A 20,314-nucleotide genomic window follows, 5' to 3' on the forward strand; every position below is an offset into this window, starting at 1 on the left:
CTGCTTTTGTATTATTTGCTTTATTCAGACAGGTAGAAAACAGAGGAAGTAAGAGATAGAGAAAGGATAACAGTTCAGGTGTCATGGCAGGGAGCCCTGCCTGCAGCATTTCATACCTTCGATTTTTAAAGCGTTAGAAATCCACCAAAAAATTCAAGTTTACAAGAGATGTGCTTTGTTAGTACCACACATTTATCTACAGTGAAATATGGAGTGCATCTGGCCTCTGTTCTTGGTTCTTTGTCTCTATACATGTTAGCCCTTTGAGAGGTTGTTCAAATAAAGGGTGTTCATTTCCACTGTAGGTCAAATGAAGGAAGCTCTATTAGTGAGCAGGCTAATACTGAGTGAAGTCACAGAGTATGTGAAATCTGGCTGGATTTTCTTCAACACTGAAAGTAGGGACATTAGTGTATTAGACTGGTTTCTTTTTGGAATCCCATGTTTAAAAACATCGAAGGCAGCCTTTAACATCTGCACAAGGTAACCTAATGCCTGATCTCTGCTCCTTGCTAGGACAGCAAATATTAAAGGCAATTTGCTAAATACAATAGACCAACAGATAGATCAGATACGTGTCCCATCTGTACACACAGTCAGGCCTTCTTCCTACTGGATTTGTTGGGTGGTGTCGCTATGGTGATACAGACTTGGTCATTTAATTTCCTTTGTAATGTAAAGATGATAATTATGGCATAAACAATTCATGACCTACACTGTTTCCACACCAGAACCAGAGAAACATAGTTTTCCTCAAGATCAAAATAATATTTTCTGTCATATCTCATTTACTTTTATTTATTTTACATTAACACCTGACATTGACATGGTGTGTTATTGAGAACATGAAAACTGGAGCAAAACATTTATCTAAAGATCTCACAGCATTGTTTTCCATGTGATGAGAAAATGATGATCATTGATACTCTCATCTGTTGGAGCTCAGATATAAAAGTTCCTACAAGTCTTGAACCAGCTGACCCTCTGTCCTCAGCAACATGTCTCACATCCCACCTGTTTGTTCTATTACCTGGTTAAGTAAACGTGTAACCAATGTTCTGGTCGGATGGTTGTTTGTAATCGCTGTGCTGGTCAGGTAATCATTGATCATTTCTGTGCAGCTACGGTGATAATCATGCTGGTCAAGTGATCATATGCAATCACAGCGCTGGTCAGATGATTGTGCACAATTTTGGTGATGGTCATTTGATTGTATGTTATCGCTGTGCTGGTCCTTTGATTGTTAGTTATCGTTGTGCTGGTCCTTTGATTGTATGTTATCACTGCGCTGGTACTTTTATTGTTATCACTGTGGTGGTCCGTCGATTGTATAATATCACTGTGCTGGTCATTTGATTGCTTGCAACTTGATTGGGGAGAGAGGTCATACTCCACACCTCAGTCCAACACCACAATGTAAAGCGAGGAACCAGTTCAGTTATCCAAATGCAGTGATTACACACTACATGTATGCAGTAATATACCTGTGTGCATTTGACAGTGAGGGACACGGTGTGCAATGAATAACACTCACAGCTCCGCAAAAAGCTACCAAGTGGAGTTTGCATGTTGTCCCCGTGTCTGTGTGGGTTTCCTCCGGGTACTCTGGTTTCCTTCCACAGTCCAAAGACATGCAGTAAGCTAATTGGAGACTCTAAATTGCCCATAGGTATGAGTGTGTGAGTGTGTGTGCCCTGCAATGGATTAGTGACCTGTCCAGGTATATTCCTGCCTCTCACCCACTGCATGCTGGGATAGGCTCCAGCACCCCCCACCACCCTGACCAGGAATAAGTGCTTTAGAAAATGGGTGGATGGATGGCACCTGTATGGCGAATGTATGGATACCTGCTTGAATACATACACACGTGTGTGCACATATATGCGCCCTTGAATGTGTGTGCATCTGCGTGCACTCCACATGCATGCATGCATACTTTAATGTGTGCATGTGTGTATGTGCCCTATGTACGCACACCTGTATTTGTATGTGTATGTATTGTACATGTGCACGTGAACACTGAGACTGCCTATCACAAATCTCGGTGTGTCGTTGTCCAATCCAGAAAACTCAGTGTGTTGTCGTCCAATCAGAGGTCTCAGTGGTAGATGCTGTGAGCCATTTCTGAGGGAATCTGATCTCCTGATGTAAAACCTGTAGTGTTCCCTGTCAGCAGCTGCTCTCATGGCCAGTCAGGATGTACAGGTTGCTGGGGGCGGAGGGGTTTTCTGTGGGGGTGCTCTGCAAGATGATGTCCCTGAAACACAGTGAGTTCCCCAAGGTTGCGTCAGATAAAAACTGTGTTACCCCGCAGCAAGCAGACTCAGGCAGGACCAAATTTGTGAGCACAAACAGAAGAGCTCAAATGCGGTTGAGAGTAAAATCGCTGGTGACAATGCAGTTAAAATAGTGGAAATTTCACTTTCAAATTTCTACATTTTCACTCATTACTACAATGGCAGGCCTAAAAAGCAGAAACATTTACTGGAACTATGACTGGTTATGAATGGCATTGCACTGCATTGAGGCACTTATGATTGGTTGAATAGCAGGACTCAAAATGGAAAAAGAGACAATCTCACACTTCTCTCCATGCAATTAAAGTTTTTTTAATTGAAAGTCACCGACAAGTTTCAGGAGTATGCCTTCATAAGTCAGTCACTTTCTAATAAAACAGTGTGCGATTTTCATTTTTCCATTTTGATTTTATGGACCGTTAAATAACACCTTTTTGGAATTGCGTTCTTGCTACTTTTTCTATCATTGAATAGCAGCAATCACATGACTTAATGAGTGATGTCTCTACGTTTACGTGCCTGTTGGTTCCCAGGACCCGGAAAATGCGGCTCTCATCTGTGATCTCCTGAGTGATCTGCAGAGAGAACACAGGACTCAGCCGTGCACCGATCACAACGAGAAATGACCACGCCCAAACAGACGAACAGAGGTTACCTCATTGTTCTGCAGACTCCGCCCCACAAGGCCATGCTTCCAGAAAGCCAGTACGCTGTCCTGTAGACAAACTGGGCAAAAACAAATGACATTATAGTCCCCCAGATTTGCCTTTGCGTTATATTTCCTTTTCCTAGCCAGATGACTGTGTAGGCCTGGGGTGTCCAATCTTATCTGAAAAGGACCGGTGTGGGTGTAGGTTTTAGTTTTAGCCCTGCACTAAGACACCTGATTCTACTTATGTAGGTCTTGATTGAAGACCATGATTAGTAAATTAGTAGAATCAGGTGTGCTGGGCTTAATCAAAAACCTGCACCTACACTGGCCCTTAAGCCTGAACACCAGTGGTTTAGACATACCATTGTATAATTATGGGATGAAGGCCTACTGAACGTGATAAAACTTTCAGTAGATATTTTACACAATGAAGTATCTTATCCTAATGCAGTTGCTGCTGATACTGTATGTACTGTATGTATGTAGGCCCTTGCCCCTCAGATACAACCCTCCCTCTAGTGGTAATATGTAGTTTCCGCACCCATTTAACATGAATCAACACTTCAAATTTCCAATGGTCTGTAGAGCACTCTGCACTAATCACATGCATAATGTTTTACAGAGATGACCTGTCTTCTCACCCAGTGTCTCTATGGCAAAGTCAAAGGTCAGGTCAGAGGTAATTTCTCTGCATGGCAGTCCCAGCAAGGTCACAACCTTAACAGTCTCTGAAGAACAGAAAGTCGACAACACATCACTCATAATATAAAATAATATACTATGCTAATAATAACTAATGTTCACGCATGTTGAATATTACATAAAACACTCAGGGTGTAAATGACTGTGTAAATTATGCACACTACATGAACAGTGTGCATTAAATAACATTTTAAGAGAAAAGTCAATTTGCACCAGTATTCAGAATGGAATTATTCTTTCACATGATTCTATGCTGTAATGTAAATAACATGTTTCTTTGAAAATCTGCAGAAGCATTTCCTGTCTTATATACCTATTCAATACCTGTCCATTTTCAGATTTTAATCAATAAGAAAAAAAACAACAAGATTCAATCAAAGACCATGGGGCTCAACCATGCACCACAGTGTGGTGCCTTAACTGAATGTGCCACCCAGCAGCATTTATTTTTCATTGTTACTTTATAATTGTATTTATAACTTGCTTATCTTATATGCTTAGTGTGTGTGAAGAAGTGCTTTTTTAAAACACTGAAAACATTTTTATTGCGATATAGTGAAGCTTCATGTGAATATTCAGTTTTATTATTTTTGTGTGAATGTGTTCATGGACTATTTAAATGAGATTTAATGTGGTTCACCATGAAATTAAAACCCAGACCAGTGAATGGGAGGAAGACCAGTAGGGAGGAAGACTCACTCTCCAGTGTGATGAGGATTGTGTCTCTGTCCAGCTGAGTCACCTGACCAGCTTTCAGGGACGAAATATCTACGAACACAAAGCAGTTGATGCACCAGTACGCTCACAGTCACTGGCCCTGCTCCTTGATGACAGAAATAACAACACCAACGCTGGCACCACCAACAGCAACAAAAGCAACAGCAAGGATAGCAACAACGACTACACCAGCAGCAACAAAAACAATGGCAAAACCACCAAGAGCAGAAACAAAGCAACACCAGCAGCAACAAAAACAATGGCAAAAGCAGCAAGAACAGCAACAAAGCAACACCAGCAGCAACAAAAACAATGGCAAAACCACCAAGAGCAGAAACAAAGCAACACCAGCAGCAACAAAAACAATGGCAAAAGCAGCAAGAACAGCAACAAAGCAACACCAGCAGCAACAAAAACAATGGCAAAAGCAGCAAGAACAGCAACAAAGCAACACCAGCAACAACAGGGACATGGACAGCAGCACCAGAGCTACCTGCAGGGGTGCTGGCGGTGTCAGAGGTCAGAGGTATGATGTCAAACTCCAGCTTGTGCTCTGAGGGCAGACCTGCCTCCCCCGAGGTACCCTCCCTCACACCCACGCACACCTGGGGCAGCTCGTCCGCCTCCCGAACCAGCAGCTCAAAGATGGGGAGGGGCTCCGGGAGGCAAACCGCTATGTGCTGTGAGAGCAAGCGGTAATGAGAAAGAGTGGGGGAGAGAGAGGAAGACAGAGAGAGACAGAGAGAGAGAATAAAAAGGGGGTGAATTACATAACATAATACTAAAAATGATAAGCGTGAGACATGTAATTTGTGGACCAAGACCAACAAAAAAAACAAAACGAAAAAGAGAAAATAAAAGCTACAATATTAGCCAGAGCATTAATAAGCCGGCATTACGGAACTCACTTTGAGCTGCATGAACTTCTGCATGGGTTCATACCACAGCAGCAGGACAAGACCAGAAGGCACAGCCCCACACAGGAAGGTGCTGTCAGTGTAGGGGTTACGAACTGAAAGAGAGAGAGAAGGACAGTGTACACTATGTATTCACCACACAGGCTGCAGGGTTTTGGACACGTGGTAGGCATTTCTTACCCACACTGCACCTGCGGCAACCTTTGGTGTCGGGAATCTTTGCAGAAATGGCAAACTTCCTGTTGAAAGTGGAACAAAATGAGTACTGTCTGTATGAGTTTCAGGAGCAGATGGAATCCAGTATTTATGCTCGTGGGCTCTTATTGGGCTATAAGCCTATAAGAAGTGATGTCATTGTCATTATAACACATCATCTAGCATCTTGCATCTGTAGTTGAACACAGCCCTGTCAAATACCCTAAACTATGCTCATCACTAACCATAAAATACACTTGAAAAATGTGACATGTTTTGCATATAATGCTCTAAAACAGCACAGTTAAGTCATAAGCCACTGCAGGTTGAAGTCTTTCTCCGTCATCGACACTGTGGACAGGAGGTTGCCGCGGTTTCAGGGCTGTAGCGGATAAAGCCTCGTACCTGGGGTTGATCCTCTCCGACAGCCGATTGGTGCTGATGGACAGGTGGCCCTGCCTTTTCAGCAGGTGTCTGCGCTGGTGGAACAGCCCTGGAAGGCTGTGGGAGTACAGCTGGGAGGACTTCCCTGAGAATGCATGCGCAGTAAAATGTCCAGAGTTAATTCAACGCTTAATAGATAACATTCGGTCCCGCGTTCCAGACTGGGACCAAATGCAATCTTTTTTAAATTAACACTGTTAGAGCTGAATTAACACTGGATATATTTTATGCATTTATATTTTCACATGCTATTTTATTTTATTATTTATTTCATATCCTTTTTTATTTATTTTAATCACATTGTTTAAATTCACTCCGCTGTGTTAATTACTTTAAGCTGCATCTTAATATGAAAGGTGCTATACAAATAAAGTTAAAACAAACAATCGTACAGGAACAGCACAGACCGAACACGGACAAGAAGAGCACAGACTAGCAGAGCACTGCTACAGAGGAGCTGAACATTAACGCCGATCCTGACACAAAAGGGAGGGCCAGCCCTACCTGAGACAGACATGAGGACGTTGTTCATGACGTACAGCCAGGTGGACCTCTGTGGGAGCAGCTGGAAGGCAGAGGGAGCTGAGCCATCAGTCATCAAATAATGATAAGTCACAACAGAAGGCTCTCCCTCCTGCTGAAATGCATTTAACCCTAGATAACCCTATTTATATGCCCAGTATACAATGGTATATTCTTGTCTCTACCTTGAATGTACTTGTATTGACTGATATTTTTGTTTTGGACGACCAAACTGCACTGCTCCGAACGCTGGGCTATGCTATGCTACCAAATTTAGCTGTTTTGTAACTCAGACAACAACCATATGGTTTCATGACTTGTCCGCCCCAGTAATGCTACGGTATCGCCTCTGTTAAGAGTGTGATACTGCAGTCCTGCCTCTGCTCCTAGCATAATCAAACAGCAGTTATCTCTGCTCTGAATGTACGGTTGTGTCTCTGCTGAGTTTAATGGTATGGTCATGTCCCTGCTGAGTTTAATGGTATGGTCATGTCCCTGCTGAGATTAATGGTATGGTCATGTCCCTGCTGAGTTTAATGGTACGGTCCTGATTCTGCTCTGAGCTTAATGGTACGGTTCTGATTCTGCTCAGAGTTTAATGGCACGGTTCTGATTCTGCTCTGAGTTTAATGGTACGGTTCTGATTCTGCTCGGAGTTCAATGGTACGTTTCTGATTCTGCTCTTAGTTGAATGGTACGGTCTCTGTACCTTCTCCATGGTGTCCTCATGAAGCTCGTTGAGGTTGAGGGTGTAGATGCCCTCCTCCGCTCCTATGATGAGGTGCTGATCTGTAAGGAGATGGGGGGGATTTCAGTGTTTTTTCTCGCTGGACCTAAATTCTCCAGCTGCTTCTGCTGCGGCGGTGGCCTGATCTCACCTCGCGTTTTTGGAAAGACCCAGGTAACCGCAGCGTGGTTCTTCAGAGGACAGCCGTTAAACACCTTGGAGAAACCAGCTCCCATCTGGAAAACATTTCTGATATTTAAGGGCTGAAACGCAGCACCTTATTAAGTTTGTTGTAGTTTTTATTATGAGGAGGACAGCACTGAAGGTGCTGTAAGCCTCCTGTAACTGTATGGAATTTTAAATTATTATTATTCTTCCAGGTTCACTACAGCACCCTGACAACAACAAATACACACAGAATTTGACTTCTCTTCATAAATATAAAAATAACTGGTAGGAGAAACAATATGGTTGCCACAAGCCAATCAGAATGAAGTACTGCTCTGTATTATGAAAAAAAACCCTTAAACACTGACCTATAATCGGGAAATTTGGTATGGATTTTGATCTATATTCATAGAAACAACCTGTAAAAGGTCATCTTAGGTTTTCTGAAGCTTTATAAGGTTAAATTTTAATAACCATTTGTAGCCTGCACAAAGGTGACATCCAACAAAAATACAACAAGCTTGGCCATACTTTTCCCACATAGGGTGAACAGAGGGCTGCGGTACATTTTCTCCAGTTAGGCCAATAGTGCTTTCCTCCCCCATTACTCACTGCCTGTATATTTATCGTTTGTTTACTGTACTGAATGTATACCTGTAAAGCATGCATATTGTATACATATAGCATATTACCTAAGAGTACCATTTAAACAACTGAGCTTGCAATCAGAATGTTGCCGGTTTATACCCCAAAAGGAATTGCTGACAGTACAGCGTGCATGTTGCATTTTCTTTCAGCTGAGTCATTTCTGTTTCAGGACATTCAGAATGCCGGAGTGCCTTTGTAAGATTGGTCTGCTGGAATATGATTTGCTTGAGAAAGTTTGAGCCACTGTACCGTAACTTTGTAGGTCAGTGGCTTAGCTGACCTCCAAATGGAGCCCCGCCTACAGAAGATCATATTCCCAGCAGCAACTGACCGCTGGATTATTAACAAAGTGCAGTGGCTGTAGGCGGATTTATCTCACATTACATTTTGTGAGCAAGGTCAAGCTCATACTATTAAGGGCCTGATATGTTAGACTACTGTTTGCCTAGCCTTATTATAAGCTCAAATCTGAAAATTGGTATCAATAAAAGCTTTTACAGAAGATAAATATTCAACATTAATGGCACCTAAATATATCTTGTATGAATCAACATTAAGAAAAAACACACTCAGTTGCTTTGGAAAAAGCATGCTGAGCTGAGGAAAAAAAGCAAAAAGACATTAGTACACGATACCTGATCTCTAAATGAGATCTGTCATGTGATTACAGGTTCAGCCAGTCTTTACTCACGTGCACTTTGGGGGTTGGGGGTAGTCCATGACACTCAGCTCTCTGAAACAGAAAAAAACTACAGAGTGAATCACAGAACCCTCACAAATCAGATGTTATTTTTGTACTGTATTTGCACATTTACACTACATATGGTCATGGGCCTTTAGAATTGTTGGAGTGTGAGAAATGTACCTTTTGCTGTACCATTAGGGTATAAAGACCAGTGTTGTAATCGGGGGTAATGGGTCTGTGAGGATACCGTTGTATATTAATTTTCTGTTGCAAGGAGCTCTAAAGTGACATCAAATAAACCAATGGAAGGACGTTAGTCCATTCCATTTCTGTTGGATATGCTGAGTGAGAGAGCTCCTCAAACAGGTCAGACAGGTGGGTTATGCCAATTCGCTTACAGAAGTCAAAATTGAGAGGTTTGTGGTTGATACTGAAGTCCAAACCAATTTGGGGAGTTGGTGCGCAAGATGTGTTTATGTTTCAGGATGGAGTTTGACAAAGTGGTCAATTCAGACATTTTCTCACAAAACCCTTTTTTCCAAGCCAGAGCTGGCTGTCACAGGTCAGATGTCAGCATCGCACACACTGCCATAACAAGTGATGACAGCTGCTTCACACATCCATGGACGGGTACGAGTCCCGTGATTGAAAAAAGAACAGTGCACAACACCACGCATACTATCCATCCACTTTAATGTTTATGTGGGTTGTGGTTTGTCAACAGACGCTTTGTTATTAGTCACAGGGAGTACTTCTCTCTTTAGCTCAGATTACATAAGATGGACTGAACCCAGCAACCTAGACATTTTGAGTAGCTGTAGTTCTTGTAGATTCTTTTGCTCAATATAATATTATCTCGTAAAAATACTGTGGGAAGATGTTTACAGGCATTCAGTTTAGTGGTAGAAGAAGTGGTAATAATTCCTGATGTCAAGAAAGGAATCCCATTCTTTTCAAATCGTTTCAAATCGTTCACCCTGAAAGAATGAGGTGTTGAAACATTGTCCTGCTGGTGGATGGGGTGGGATTTGTGATGGGAGGGAAAAGATGATAAATGTTTGGTCAGAGATTGTGATGGAATGTGTATTGCGGTCCAGAATCCTTGGCTGAACGGAGTTACTTGTGAGGAGGAAATCGACACAGGATAACGACCAGCTCACGAGGGAATACTTAGAAAATTCTTTAGTGTTATGGTTGTGGATATGTCAGATGCCATTTAGGCCCAGTTTGTATATGAACTGAATCGGCTTTACAGTGTCAGTCGCTCCAGGAAGTCAAACAGACAGAGCCACTCACCGAGTCCTCAGTTTGTCTCCTCAGTGTGCTCCACTCAGGAGAGAGCGGTGGGGCTCTGGAAGGGCTCCCCCCAGCCCACTGCTCCCCTTCCACCATGCCTCCTGCAGGGGCACATAGGTCACTGCATTTTGTGCCTGATTATACTTGAAACTGAGTTAGTGATTTGCTAAAACGTTTATCTCCACCCATTTTGAGGTTCACGACACCTCACACTCACATCTCATCTAACAGTCAGAAAATAGAAAATATTTATGGTTAAAAAAAAAGACACGTGAAAAATATGGGAAAAGAGTGACTGGCTGGTCTTAGGGTCAGTGACGGTGACCAAAGAAATACGATTCAGCAGGGAGCGAGGATGAATGCCATACATGTGTCCGTTCTCAGTGCACATGTGTAGTACCTGGAAGGGAGCTGGATGGGGTAGAGGGGTGAGCATCTTCCAGGCAAGGCAGGGAGGGGATGCTGCCCCCCGCACGCCGCTTCACTGTCCCACATTTATCTTCTTCCTCCACTGGGCTGTGCTGAAATAAAAGGCCAAAAATGAGCCATGTATGCCAATATGTTTCAGTTATGTTTAATAATGTTGTACTAATCATTGAGAAAGCAGAATCATGAGTGTTTGCGGTGGCATGCTATTGATTGCTTAATTGATTCTGAGCAAACGTTCAACAGGCGGCATAAATCTATCCGTTACCGCTGCGGAGGGGGCCCTCTTTATGGTGAGGCTCCTGAAAGTAAGAGAACACAAATGTTGAATTGCTGTCTGTTTATGTGTGTTTCTTTTCAGTGAAATATGAACAGAAAAATGTATGTGGATATGCTCACACTCACACCTACACACTTATGCGCCCACACACACAAGCACAACTACACACATTCTCACACACAGACACCCACAAGCATACACACACATGGCACTCACAAAATACATATACGCTCTCATATACACATTCACAACACATGTATATTCTCTCTCTCATATGCAAACACTTCATACACACACTGCACATGCATGCCACATGCAGCATGCAAGCATGCACACACACACACACACACACACACAGCACCTCAGACTCACCTCTCCAGTAAGGCCTCTTCCACACACTCCAGTAGACTCCTGCATCAAATAGATTTGATCTAAATTAGGCACAATGATTATCTGTGCAAATCAGGACAGTATGCATTCACCCTAAAGGCTGCACAAGGCCCTACAATCGAGCGCAGTCACTTCAGAAACCCCACAGAGCGCTGTCAGTGACTCATTGATCGACAGCACACGGCAGTTCCCCTCCTTACGGGGTTCACAAAGTCTCACCACTATAATTTGGTGCTACTGACACCGCGGTGGCAGCAACAGAGTCAGAGACATACGTGGGACGAACCGACAAACCAGCGTGCTGTTCGGCTTGAATAATACAGCCTGACCCCACACACCACCTGCTAACCACAGTGCCACTCTGCTCACAGCATACCAAAACACTTCCCTGAGAACCGCAATGCAACCCAGCAATGTACGCTCATACACTCTCATGAATATTAATAATGTAAAGCCAAACACACTTATGAATATTTATACTGAGCATACATTCATTTTTATATAATAACGATATAATTACATATGAGTGTATATATACATGCTCTTATGAACAAGAATTCAGTAAGAAAATGGCTTACGGAGAACTCTGTTCATCCCCTGTCATGCTCCAATCGTCATAAGAGCCCTGTTAAAAACAGAAATGTCACATATAAGTTATTACATATGTAAATGGTATACATTTTAATACCGCTATATGTAGTAAGTCAATCTTGAATTTAAGATCTGTACTGAGTAGGGACTGGATGTTGGAAGAGATAATTACCCTCAGTTTGAGTTACATTTCAGTCATTAAACTAAATAAAATAACTCAGAAGCATGTGTTAAACTGAAATAGCAGGATATCAGCTTCACAGGCTCAAGGTTACTGCCACTAATATGGGACAGTCACAGAGTAGACTCTGACAACTCTGCAGGCTACTCTATGATCACACTGATGGTTTAAATGCATTTAGACATTAAAACATAACAAATGCCAATGGATTTGAATTGGGCTTGTTTCCAGTGAGACTAAACACACTCACCAGATCGGGACAGGGGTCTGTCTCCTTTCTCATTGGGGGCCTGAACTTCACCCGACTGACTGAGGGACAGAGGGAAGGGCCTTAACAATACTGAAGGGTACAATCAATTAACAATATGAGAAGTATACAGGTGACTGTTACTCTTTAAGTGTGACTATAGCACTCAGCACTCCAGAGCTACAGCAGAGAAATACAAAGACAGTTAGAACACCAGAATAGGATTTAAAAATTATTTCTGTCCTTTTTTCAAGTGAAAATAGCTTTCACAGCTTACAGAGTAAGTTGTTTCATAATGGGTGGACGGAACATACAGTACAGGTTCCAATCCCCTCAGCCCAGTGACGTGCTCACACTGGATACAGTGTAAATGTACAAGAAATGAGACACAACCAAATAAAGAGAGTGGGAAAAAAACATTAAAAACACCAACAGGATCTAAGGGTCAATCAAATGCAATCTTGCTTTATTTTAAACATATCTCCACATATTTAACTCAAATTTATATTGCAGGGTGAATGGAATCTTGTTCATATAAACTTTCCACATCCAGTGCTTTTTCATATAAGCATTTTCCAGATTTTCCCTTCCACCATCTCCTGCATACTGCAACACATCTGCCACAGCACATGCCTGTATGAAACTGATCTGGCGCTGTGTTCGGCTTTTCCCTGCCAATCAGCTATAAAACCTCAGTTAGACCTAAGGTAAATACCACCCTGCAGTGAGACATGCATATCAGGTTAGGTATACTCCTGCCGTTGCCCTTGACCAAGGCACTGGGCTCATGACTAGAGTTGGTCCCCGGGCACTGCACTGTGGCTACCCACTGACTCTATGTAACTACTGTAGGATGGGTCAAATGCAGAGGACAATTACCCTACGGGGTTAAATAAAGTGTATCTTAAATCATAAATCCTACTGCACAGTATATTCATACATGTCTTAGTACATCATAAACCGACATGTTTAGTTTTTAAAACTAATTTTACAAATTGACATCATTCTGTCTAGCATCACTCATTGTATTACATTATTAACAAGCAGAGGACAAGTCAAAGCCTCTGCTCTCGGTAGGCTATCTAGTTGATGAAACACCTCTTAGTGGGTTGTCTGGCTTTTCCAGGACACCCTGTGTGAATGAAAGGCTGCAGCAGATTACTTAAAGGCCCAAACAGAAGCATGTCATCTGCCTCCGGCACACCCAAAAAGCCTAAAAATATCTTTGACACAACAACTGACAAAACACAGATAGTCCAGCAGACCCACTGTCCTGGTCAGAGTAGATATAAAAACAGTGTATAATAATGAACATAATTATGAACATGATACTTGTTCTCCATAAAATACAGACACTCACACTGCTCCTCTGAAGAGGTTCTCTGTGCTGGAAGGTGTCTCGCCAAAGACTGGATCTTGTCAGGGAACGCATCACAAATCTGTAACATGAACAGGCATGTGCACACACACGCTGTTGTTACACATGTGATTTTGAGACACTGGTGCGTGTGAGAGACTTGAGTGAGAGTTGGTACACTGGCGTGTGAGAGACAGAGGTGTGTGGGAGACAGCTCTGGGGGAACAGGTGTGAGTGTGCGCGACAGGTCTGAGTGTGTGAGAGACAGGTGTTAGTTTGAGGTTAACTGGAGTGAATTGGGTCTGAGTGACTGAGAGGTGCGAGACACCAGTGTGTGTGTGTGTCTGTGTGTGTGTGTGTAAGTGTGTTGGCTCAGGAGAGAACACTTACATCCAGATCGCTCTCATCCATGGTGAGTGTGGGTTGGAGGTCGGGGTTTCTCGCCATGTCCAGCAGCTCGATGACTTGGGCTCGAGTCAAGAGCTGGGCCATGAAGGGGTTCTGTGAGACCAGGAGGCACCAGAGGGCGTCACCAATTTTGTATATGGAACACAAAGAGAACTGGTATATTAATTAACAGTTAGCAATGTTCCAAGCTCTAAAACTTATAGACTTATGAAGTTCCTCAGCTTGCAAAACAATTTAAATGTCCACAATCCAACAAATACTGAATTGAATTATAGTCAAACAAACAGCTTGGTGTTGTCTTTGACACCATGGCACTGGTCATTTTAAACACTTCTCAGTTAAAATAAAGGACAGTGGACATGCTTAGATAGTTATGTGTTTTCCCATTTTATTCAGATTGGAGAAACAGCCCATACATGAAATGCCATGTTAAGAAATCAAGTCCATGGCCACAAAGGGGATTTCGTAGGTGAACTGATCACACTGCTCTCCCATGATTCAGTCTGCATTCTCTACATCACAGAAACCATAGGGCCCTACGTAGACTCTACATGTATGAGTGTTTTTTAGTACCAATTTACCTGCAAAAGCTTTTCTGCAGTAGGTCTCTTGCGAGGGTTTTTGGTAAGACACATCTTTAGGAAGCTGTGAAAGTCCGCTGACCTACATCGGTAAGAGATAAAAGATAATGGCATAAACATCATGCACCCACCGTGTACCTGACACACAGATTGGTCACTGACAATAATGTCAGCCAATCATTTTCACTGACTTGAATCTCAGCGCTCTGAAGATAAAAATAAAAAAACTATTTACCTATTTGCCTACAGTAAATTAAGTAGCTGTACGACTCCAGAACAACGTAGAAAGCTAAAATGGTGGCACAACATATTAAATCGCAAGACAAAGAACAACCAAAAAAAATGTACAGAACAGACTCATTGAATGCAACACAAAGCAAGCAGTGACAGAACAAAGGCTGTTCAAAGACAGGGTTTCACAATTGTCCTCAAGAACTCCATACAACACACAGTCCATTCAATCAAACTGTTGTGAGCACAGCCATACACCTTACAAGGTGGATAACTCCTCTAGAACAATGTAACTGATAATGAATGACCCATACAGACATATTTATACTCATTGTTGTGAGCACAGTCTGTATTTTGGGTGAACTACAAATGTCCTGTACTGTCCTGTGTGTTGTGTTCTGTCTATTGACTGCCAATTTATTATTAATATTATTATTATTATTAATTTATTTATTTAAATTTATTTCTTTATTTTTTAAATTTTATTTACGTATTATTTATTTGCGTTTTATTTGTGTACAGCACTTTGGTTAACGCCAGTTGTTTTTAAATGTGCTTTATAAATAAAATTTACTTACTCACTTACTTACATTTAAAATGGATGGGCCATATTCATACTGACAATACTGAATGTAAGTTTCAAAACCCCTGCTGCCACCATTGGTGAAGCTGAATTACTAGGTCTCACCACTTGGATTTATCCTTCAGTTTAGGAGGCTGGAAGCTGCTCTTTGCCATCAACCTCAGGGCTCTGAAAAAGATTCAAAGTGGCTTTAAGTGGGAGGGTGGGGTCCAATCAGGAGCTGGCATGGCAGTATCCAGGGGCAATGCTCACTTCATTGGGTGGAGGTCAAACATGGGAGGCTGTAGCTCGGCCAGCTCGATGGCCGTGATGCCCAAGGCCCAGATGTCACACAGCTGGTTATATCCACCCTTCTTCTCCACTGCTGCCACCTCTGGGGCCATCCTGGAACCATATTACATAACAGGTTGCTTCAATCCTTGATGCTGATTGGCTGAGACCACGTACTACAGTGACTGTAAAGCCAATACAGTAACAGTTATTCAAACAGCCTGTTTGTAAACAGTATTGCGCCATCGCAAACCATTGCAAATAATATGACAAAAAAAAGTATATATATATATATATATATATATATATATTGTGTAATCAATTAATTGTTTCCATATGTTGTAACCATCTTACAGGACTTTAAATATAGTGGCTTCTCTTTTGAGGAGGATGAATGGGCAGAGTGAATAACAGGCTTGCTGTACATAAGGACATCACAAAGGAAGGGTATGAGTACAGGGTAAATATCTGCGTATGGACAGCATGGGGATACAGTTTGGATCTGGATCCGTAAGATCTGGCTTCCAGTTTCACTCCTTTCAGCCACTCTCACCAGTAAGGAGTTCCAATGAAAGACTTCCTCTTCGCCAGAGAGGCATCAATCTCAGCTGCCACACCAAAATCAGCTGCAGAATAAAGAGAGAGAGAGAGAGAGAGAGAAGCTCCTTTTAAACCAACAATGCCCACTCATTGTATGGGTTACAGATGTTAAATCAAACATTGATTCACAAGTACTTTTTCAACCCTTGTGTTTCGTTTGGGTCAAATTACCTGTCTTTAACTTTCATTGGAAAAACTACAGAACATAGGTCCAATAAGGTGCAATTCTCAAAGTATCAGTTATGCATAGCCACAAACATCAAGTCTAGTTCACACAGTAAGCACTGGCTAAGTCAGTAATGTTATGGTAAGTCAAACATCAAGATGAAGATGCAACGAGATGCTACAATGAGTGTAGGTGTGAGAAGGTGAATTTTCACTTACCCAGTTTAACATCTCCTTGCTCAGTCAGAAGGATGTTGGCTCCCTGTCAAGAGCGCAAAGTGACAGGGTCTTTGCTACAGTTAGAGGTCAGAACCTGCACCAGACACAATGGATTGTGTTCTGCCTGCATTTTACTGTTTTCTGTTAGTATGAATTAGCCCATGTGAAACCATGCTGCTTCAACCTCAAGGCAAACTTTGTGCTAGCTGTGAACTGAGTAGTCATATCCACTTCCACTCTCAGTAAACATGGGGAGATTTATCTCCCCTCCCCCTCTCTCTCTCACACACACGCACACACACCTATACATAGACAAAAAGAATGAAGATGGCTAAAGCAAACAGGTAAACAACCCAATGAAAACATACCTTGTTTGTTTTCTGTGCACTGTCCATGTTTCTGTGCACTGTCCATCACAGAACGCTGGATAGCACCTTGCCTTTCTATCTCTCCATTTTACATCACAGACAGCCGGCTATAGAGTATCTTACCTTAATGTCTCTGTGCATTTTTCCACTTTGATGCAGGTGATGCAAGCCCTGTAAACACAGAGTCAGAGAAGAAACTGCCCCTTCTGTATCCAAACTGGACCCTCCTTTAAGCAGACCCTGCAAGAGGCCCTAAAACCCTCTACTTTGAACACGGTGTAGGCATGGTGAAGGCAGCTGCCATCTTGCAGAAATAACAAGAAAACAAAACTTCTGTCTGAAATATATGATTCCTTCTGTTGTTCTGATAAGAATTATTTTAATATCAATTGAAATCAATTCACATGTTGATAGAACATGCTTCATTTTCATGTTATGCTCCAAAGTACAACAGCCTTGGATAACCAGTTCTGCTGTCCTGGTTATGTGCAACTATAGCAGATATTCCAGGTCATTTGCATGTCACATTGCAAGCCATTTTGGTTATCAGCAAGACAATGTTAGGATCTTTGACATAAAAAAATTAATATATAAATGTTGGGTTTGGGTAGGAAATCCACAGGTGCATTTTGGATTGGGTAGAATTTTTTGGACCTGAGAAGACATCTTGCGACTGGGTCAACCTGTTAAACACGTTATTGATCACATCTATCATATTTAAACACAGAACAATAAACAGTAATGGAGTAACCTTTTCATGCAATGGGAAGCAGTGCTGCCTTGCACAGTCCTACCTGGAGAATTTCCCTACAGATGAAAGCGATCTGCTTCTCCTTCAATGGGCCAGTCACTGCAGGAAACACCAAAGTGGTGAGAATGAACCAATACCATAGCACAGTATAAATGAACACTAATACGACAACAGAGAATGACTGGATACCAGTACTGTAGCATGGTGTAACTGAACACCAATACAATGGTGCAAAATGACTAAAGACCAGCACCATAGCATGGTGAGACTGACTACCAGTACCACAGCAAAGTATGACTTTGCATCAATACAACAGCACAGAATGACTGAGCACAATTACCACACCAGTGAAGTATGACTAAATGGCAGCATTGCAGCACAGCATGACCAGTACCACAATACATGAGCTTGAAAAGACCAATCTAATATAACCGATTCATCAAAATAACAGCAGCAGAATAGCAGTTTTGTCCAATGAAAGAGCATAGATTTAGCAACACACACACATACACACACACACACACACAGTGTGGTGACAAGAAAGTGACAGGCATAAGAATATGGCTAAATTTACCTTGGTAGATGTCCTGCAGTGACCCTCCTCCACAGTACTCCATACAAATCCACAGCTTATTGTTCCTGTACATACATGTGCACACACACACACGCATATGCCCACATATACACACACACACGCACCACAAGTTTTTATCTTTCACTGTTTTTCCGTTTCTATTTTTTAAAAAGTTTGAATATCTGATGAGATCAGCCCGCAGAAGAGCACCTGAGGTAGCTGCCGAAATACGAAACAATGTTCCTGTGAGAGCACTCTTTCATCATGGAGATCTCCTGCTGGATACAGGCAACATCCTCTCCTGAAAGAAATACAACACACTGTTTCAATCTCATAAAAAACATCACACAGGCAAAGAGGACTGTACTCTGCATTCAGGAATATAACGAGGACTGCAACTCATGATGATTTTCATAGCCCACTATAAACGCTTAATTTGAATATTTGGTAAATCAATCATTTAAATAATCTAAATAAACAAGTCAAGACTTTTACAAGCAGTCAATTAATCATGCATGTTATCAGTGAACTCCCAAGTCTGTAAGTGCAGCATGATTACCTCACATGGAAGCATAAACGTGCCAGAAGTGTTTCTGATTTAAGATCAGTGAGGAATTATCGACATTACGATCACTCCATTGCTGGAACTCTAATTAATTGTTGTTTATGATAGACTTAGTCCTGCTGCTGTAAATATAACCAAATCTAATGAGAAGTCACAGGGATACACTGAGCCTAGAAGCAAGTCAGGAAGTACCTGGATCCAACTTTACTACTTTGATGGCTGCAATCACTGAGGTCTTGATGTTACGAGCCTAAAAGGAAGAGAGGCAAAAAGTAACCAGACTGGAGGGTCGAGGCAAACAGCAAAAGGTTTATACAGAACATTTGCTAACATTTTTTAAAAGTAGTGCACACGAAGAACAAAAACTGCCAAAATGGAAGAAACTGAGAGCGCAATTAATTTTACAATTGCTTGGCTGTAATTTTAACAGATGTAATAGCAGAGAGAGGGAGAAAAACAATGCATGGATTCATCAGGTTACAGTGAAAAATCCCTTTCCTTCCCCTTGTTGCATCTTAATGAAATCAATGTCACTGGCATGTCAGGGTGTGCAAAAATAGGCCATGTGAGGAATCCATATTGAGTGGTTTGAATAGACAAAGGAAAATGGAAATCTGTCTGTCACTCTTAATAATGCGATCCATTATCCTTCCACCATTTTAGTTACCATTAATAACATAACCCATTAACCACACATTATCTCAATCGCAATTAGCCTGATATCACAGGACAGAGGGCGCACCGTGTGACAGCAGCAAGCAGCTGAGATGGTTTCCATGGCGGCAGAAAGAGGAAGCTACAGTAGAATGCTTTCAGATACAGTGAGGAACCTTTGTCTTTGAAAACGGCCAGTACCCTAGTACGCAGGACAGACCAGCCTGGGGGCCTTACAGTCTGTTTTTGAGTTTTTTCTTGGGCCATTGCTGGTTCTGAGCTCCTCGTGATGTGAGCATAAATCTGGGTCTGTGGGAGCTTTCTCCCACTGGGGCCACCTTATATTATTTTTATTGAGGACTTATAATAGATGTATTGAAGCAGTATGTTACACTGCTGCCCAGCTCACCATAAACTGCCAGCAAAGCACAGCAATTATGTTCACTCCCAGCAATTTACAGAAAGGAAACTGTGGCTTGTCTGTGAGCATCATTTGCTGAAGCTCCACTGGCTTCGGCAGTCTGTGAATCCAACACCTCACGGTAATGCCTTTCTGTCTCAGCTAGAGGAGGGATATCATAAGGCCACTGAAGCTAGGAGCCCTGCTCCAGTTACCATAGCAATAGATGCAGCCAATAGCAGATCAACATTCTCAGGCAAAAAAAAGAGAAAAAAAAGAATGCCTTGATATGACTGAACGCACTTCCTGTTTTCTTTGCTGTTCCCCAGTTACTTCCTGTGATGACAGATTTCTCAGTTAAAACTGACAGGTATATCTTTAAGGCTATTTAAAGCTGCAAAGACTGCACCATGCAGTCAAAACATCTATTTAATACTTTAATACTATTTATTACTTAAATGGGCGCAACACTTTTTCCAATATTTAAACAGAGGAACTGTGTA

General features: G+C 42.0%; 1 protein-coding gene across 4 annotated transcripts in view; it reads right to left on the bottom strand.

Annotated features, from left to right (window-relative positions):
* map4k6 (mitogen-activated protein kinase kinase kinase kinase 6) overlaps positions 1–20,314 on the bottom strand; it is a 26,779-nt gene continuing 6,465 nt past the window's right edge. The window contains exons 2-32 of one of the 4 annotated variants that reach the window (XM_064349337.1): positions 18,950–19,007; positions 18,403–18,493; positions 18,193–18,257; positions 17,662–17,717; positions 16,991–17,038; positions 16,500–16,542; positions 16,069–16,141; positions 15,498–15,629; positions 15,351–15,413; positions 14,432–14,513; positions 13,833–13,943; positions 13,446–13,524; positions 12,089–12,147; positions 11,645–11,691; positions 11,049–11,087; positions 10,665–10,698; positions 10,371–10,491; positions 9,971–10,071; positions 8,681–8,722; positions 7,325–7,409; positions 7,156–7,235; positions 6,429–6,489; positions 5,886–6,009; positions 5,466–5,524; positions 5,277–5,380; positions 4,862–5,048; positions 4,351–4,419; positions 3,591–3,677; positions 2,953–3,023; positions 2,817–2,872; positions 1–2,257 (exon numbers count right to left, since the gene is read on the bottom strand). In XM_064349337.1, coding sequence (XP_064205407.1) covers positions 2,170–2,257; positions 2,817–2,872; positions 2,953–3,023; positions 3,591–3,677; positions 4,351–4,419; positions 4,862–5,048; positions 5,277–5,380; positions 5,466–5,524; positions 5,886–6,009; positions 6,429–6,489; positions 7,156–7,235; positions 7,325–7,409; positions 8,681–8,722; positions 9,971–10,071; positions 10,371–10,491; positions 10,665–10,698; positions 11,049–11,087; positions 11,645–11,691; positions 12,089–12,147; positions 13,446–13,524; positions 13,833–13,943; positions 14,432–14,513; positions 15,351–15,413; positions 15,498–15,629; positions 16,069–16,141; positions 16,500–16,542; positions 16,991–17,038; positions 17,662–17,717; positions 18,193–18,257; positions 18,403–18,493; positions 18,950–19,007 — 2,415 coding nt within the window. In that variant the 3' untranslated portion in view covers positions 1–2,169. Of the gene's footprint in view, positions 2,258–2,284; positions 2,873–2,952; positions 3,024–3,590; positions 3,678–4,350; positions 4,420–4,861; positions 5,049–5,276; positions 5,381–5,465; positions 5,525–5,885; positions 6,010–6,428; positions 6,490–7,155; positions 7,236–7,324; positions 7,410–8,680; positions 8,723–9,970; positions 10,072–10,370; positions 10,492–10,664; positions 10,699–11,048; positions 11,088–11,644; positions 11,692–12,088; positions 12,148–13,445; positions 13,525–13,832; positions 13,944–14,431; positions 14,514–15,350; positions 15,414–15,497; positions 15,630–16,068; positions 16,142–16,499; positions 16,543–16,990; positions 17,039–17,661; positions 17,718–18,192; positions 18,258–18,402; positions 18,494–18,949; positions 19,008–20,314 lie in introns of those variants that run through there. The other 3 variants (XM_064349336.1, XM_064349338.1, XM_064349335.1) reach the window with 3 other exon arrangements.

Source organism: Anguilla rostrata, chromosome 9 (assembly GCF_018555375.3).
Source record: "Anguilla rostrata isolate EN2019 chromosome 9, ASM1855537v3, whole genome shotgun sequence".
NCBI lineage: Eukaryota > Metazoa > Chordata > Actinopteri > Anguilliformes > Anguillidae > Anguilla > Anguilla rostrata.